General features: G+C 60.8%; 1 protein-coding gene and 1 long non-coding RNA gene across 2 annotated transcripts in view; one reads left to right on the top strand and one right to left on the bottom strand.

The window, feature by feature from the left end:
• LOC102260371 overlaps positions 1 to 2,421 on the top strand; it is a 4,184-nt gene extending 1,763 nt beyond the window's left edge. The window contains exons 2-3 of the long non-coding RNA XR_313261.2: positions 436 to 760; positions 2,033 to 2,421. This is a non-coding gene — a long non-coding RNA (uncharacterized LOC102260371). The remainder of the gene's footprint in view (positions 1 to 435; positions 761 to 2,032) is intronic.
• The window catches only part of SERHL2 (serine hydrolase-like 2), a 14,295-nt gene that overhangs the window by 6,974 nt on the left and 3,723 nt on the right, over positions 1 to 3,598 (bottom strand). The window contains exons 6-7 of the mRNA XM_005860646.2: positions 3,050 to 3,162; positions 2,434 to 2,513 (exon numbers count right to left, since the gene is read on the bottom strand). Of these exons, the coding sequence (XP_005860708.1) occupies positions 2,434 to 2,513; positions 3,050 to 3,162 (193 nt within the window). The remainder of the gene's footprint in view (positions 1 to 2,433; positions 2,514 to 3,049; positions 3,163 to 3,598) is intronic.

The raw sequence follows: 3,598 nt of genomic DNA, 5'->3' as shown, positions 1-3,598 counted from the left end.
AGGTCACAGACTCTGGCCAGCAGTGCCACTCCTGGCGGTGGGCCGTGCCAGCAGCTGCTGCTCCTGGGAAACAGAATGTTGCCAGGCCTTCCCATTTTTCAACAGAAACTGAGAATTCCATTTTTGCATAAAACCTTTCTGTTTTATATATGAACAACCTGTTCAAACTCCCCTCCAGGCCAAATGTTGGGGTTTAAACTACACAAGTGAAACCAATCCTGCCCACAACCCCGGGGCCACGCAGCCTGTGGGGAGGGCAGGTGGCAGGGGCTGGGCACTGCAGTCATTAGGGAACCAGAGCTGAGTTCTCCCCTCAGGCCAATCCCTCCAGCTGTTCCCAGAGGCCTAGGCCCATCAGAGGCAGCACGCAAATAAGAAGGTAGCCAGGGACCCGCCCCTCTCCACTCTGCTCACAGCCCCCTGGTTCTCCCACAGGCCTTGGCCGGCACCTTTCTTCTCCCAGGCCACCTCCCTCCTGGATTCCCTGTGACCACGCCCTCACCTGCACCACTTTGCTCTGCTCAAAAGTCACCTCCTCCAGGAGGCCCACCCAGCCCCTTCTACCTGAATGTCACACTGCAAGCTCCGCCCACCTCCTGCGCCTTCCGCCACCCTGTTCTGCATCCTGCTAGCTCCGGCCTCCCCCAAGGGAGCATGCACACAGCTAAGGGCCACCAGGAAGCTCGGACAGAGGCATCTCAGAGTCTGTCACAGCTCTGCCAGCACCTGACCTTGGGTTTCTGGCCTCCAGAACGGAGAGGTAAGCCCTGGCCTGTGGGATTTGTAACCGAAGCCCTAGGAAGCGAACGCAGAGTTCAGAGGGGTCAGGTCCAGTGATGGAGGTGTCAGTCCCCTGCCCTGCTCCAGGACGGATGGGGGCTGTCAGGGTCTCTGGGGGCGGGCAGGGGGGCAGCTCCCCCAATGTCACCGCCCAGTGCCCGTGGCGTCTGGGAACCCGCCTGGTCTTCTTTTAGGCTAACCCAGGGCCCAAAGGGCCACGACCACTGCAGAGGGGCTGGTCCCCACACACTGATCCAGGCAACTGCCACTCCGCCTCCTCCTCTCCCACCCCCTAGTCACCCGGTTCTGCATCTGTGCTCATCTCTGCGCGTGACCCTGGCCTGGCCTAATCGGCTTCCGTGCCTCCCGATTAGCCCACTTCTGCTCCAGGGGCCCCTGGGCGCGCATCTGTGTGGGCACATGGGGAGCCTGGCCCAGGCCCTCTGCCCTCTGTCCATGAGGATCTGCAGGGAGGGGCAGGCAGAGGCTCCAATGATAACTGACAATCCCCCACCACAGGTCAGACTGGCGGCCGAGGAAAAACAGTGCCTGGTCTTGTCCAGTCCCTTTGACCTCTGGCTTCTGCAATTTCTGGAAAACAATACAAGAGAGCAGGCCTCTGGCTTCTCTTGAGCAACTGGAAATTCTGACCAGACTAGGCCTGAGTTCCTACCATAAGAAGGACAGGCTGGGCCAGTTCCACAGCCCCCACCACTCCCTACCGCTCACTCCCAGCAGCTGGTTAACTCTGCAACTTGCCCAGCGCCCACAGGCTTTGGGTTCTGACCCCGCCTCCTTGGTACTTTATAAACTGGAGTCACATTCAGCCGGGCTGGGGGCGGGCACAGAGCTCTCTCCATAAAGGTTTCCTGCCGGGCTGACCAGCAACCCCTGAACGACGGATGAACAGGTGACAGCTTCGCTGTCCAGAGAGGGCTAAGGGACCACCTGGCTGATAGCAGCCAAGCAGCCTCGATTGCCTGCCTCACTAGCCTTTTATTGTAGCAGCAGCTTGAGATAAAGTTTATCTTTTAGACACAATCAGTGGGGTAAGTAATCTTGGGAGGACACAAGTGTTAACACTGTCCTCTAGGCAAGGGCATCCGGGGATTAAGTATAAGGATTCCAGTAAACACCCGGGGTCTGCACGAGCACAGACTTGTTTGGAAAGGTCAAGGGATACTCATAAACAGGGCAGGCGGCCTTCCGCACACTCCCTCTTTCTCAGACTGTCCTCCTTACAACTTTCCAGCCAAGTCTCCTGTGGTCCCCAACAGTTTCCTGAATGAATATAACGGGAAGCGAAGCAGACAACGCGGGCCCAGTGCTCCATCAGCTCCACTTCTCCCGTTCAAAGCCACTCGGCCCCTTAGGACACCCTCAAAGCCCAGCCTCAGACACGGGCACCCACTGCAAGGACCCGCACAGCGAGCAGCCTCCGGGGTGTGCAGCACCGTCTGACGGCACAAGTCACTTGGCCTTGCCGAGCCTCAGTTTCTCCTGCTCCAAACGGGCTGAGCAGAGGGCAGTGGAAGATTAAATGAGATGCTACTTGCAGAGCACATAGGATCACGCCTGGCCCAAGACAAGCTTGGTTATTATGGCTCCACCAAGAACCGTGCGGATGAGCGGGCCGGGCGGTGAGCGCCTTACCTGCGGGCACCTGGGTGGCTCCCCGCTGCAGGAGCAGCTCCCCGCACTCCTCGCCCACGTGGCTGTTATTCTTCAGGAACCTGGGGAGACGGAGGGTGCTGGGTGCCGTGGGTCAGGAGAGGGCAGGGAAAGGGAGGCCACCCCGCCAGGGCGCAGGCGGGTGGAGGGGCTGTCACATCCGTGGGGCGGGGTGTTTCCACGGAGCCCTGCCCACCAGGCACAGACAGGTGCTGGAGTGACAGCCAGCGTGCTCACCCCCGACCTGCGGTTACCCACAGGCGCTGGGGGTCGGGACAGGCTTCAGAGGAAGTGCCACCTGGCTGAGGCCCAGAGGAGGGCAGTGAGCCAGGGCCCGGGACAGGCCTGGGGAGGGCCCAGAGGGAGCACAGATGCTCAAGGAGAGAGTGTGCAAGGGGAGAGCAGGGGGCGTCGCTGCACAGGGGAGAGTGAGGCAGATGCAGGTGCAATGGTGCCAGGAAGCCTGAGGCCCAGGTGGGCACAGAGAGAAGCAGGCTTGGTGTGGACTTGCCACTGAAGCTCCTTCCTCCGGCCCCGTGACTGGCTCCTTCCATGTCCTCCCACCGTCTCCCCCAACCCGCCTCGCCATGGCACCCACCTCTGCAGCATCTCCTCCGGGCTGAGCGCGCGTGAGGGCTCCTGGGCGGCCTGCTCCACCTGCAGCGTGTGCTCTATCACCTTCCGCTTGTAGGTCAGCAGGTTTTCCAGTTCCTAAATATTCGTGGTTCTCTGGGCAGCACCCCCCATGCAGACAAGGGCCCGCCCCTCCCCCAGCCCAGGCTCTGCCCTCAGCAGCCCCTGGCCATGCCTTCTGACCCAGTGCGGGTTTGTGCAGGATCTGGCCTGCTAGTTAGCCCTTGACCCAGAGCTGGCTGCCTGCCTGGCCACAGCTGGCCCCGCCCAGCCTGTGGAGGGGACGGTCGGAGGCTCAGCTTGGATGACAGCTGGAGGGGCAGCTTGGACGATGGAGGGGAACATGTCCAGCAAAGGGGCGTAAGTCAGGGACCACCTGGTGGTTGGAATGATGCTTCAACCAGAATTCACCTGGTTAACTAATGCCGTCACTCCGAATGGTGGCATGGAGACTGGCGGGGGGTGCAGCTTGCCCCTGAGTGTACCCCTTTCCATCCTCCTCACTGGGAAGAGG

This window comes from Myotis brandtii, unplaced genomic scaffold (assembly GCF_000412655.1).
Source record: "Myotis brandtii unplaced genomic scaffold, ASM41265v1 scaffold138, whole genome shotgun sequence".
Lineage (NCBI taxonomy): Eukaryota > Metazoa > Chordata > Mammalia > Chiroptera > Vespertilionidae > Myotis > Myotis brandtii.
Note: the sequence above shows the minus strand (reverse complement) of the source record. Positions and strands in the feature narration are given on the sequence as shown.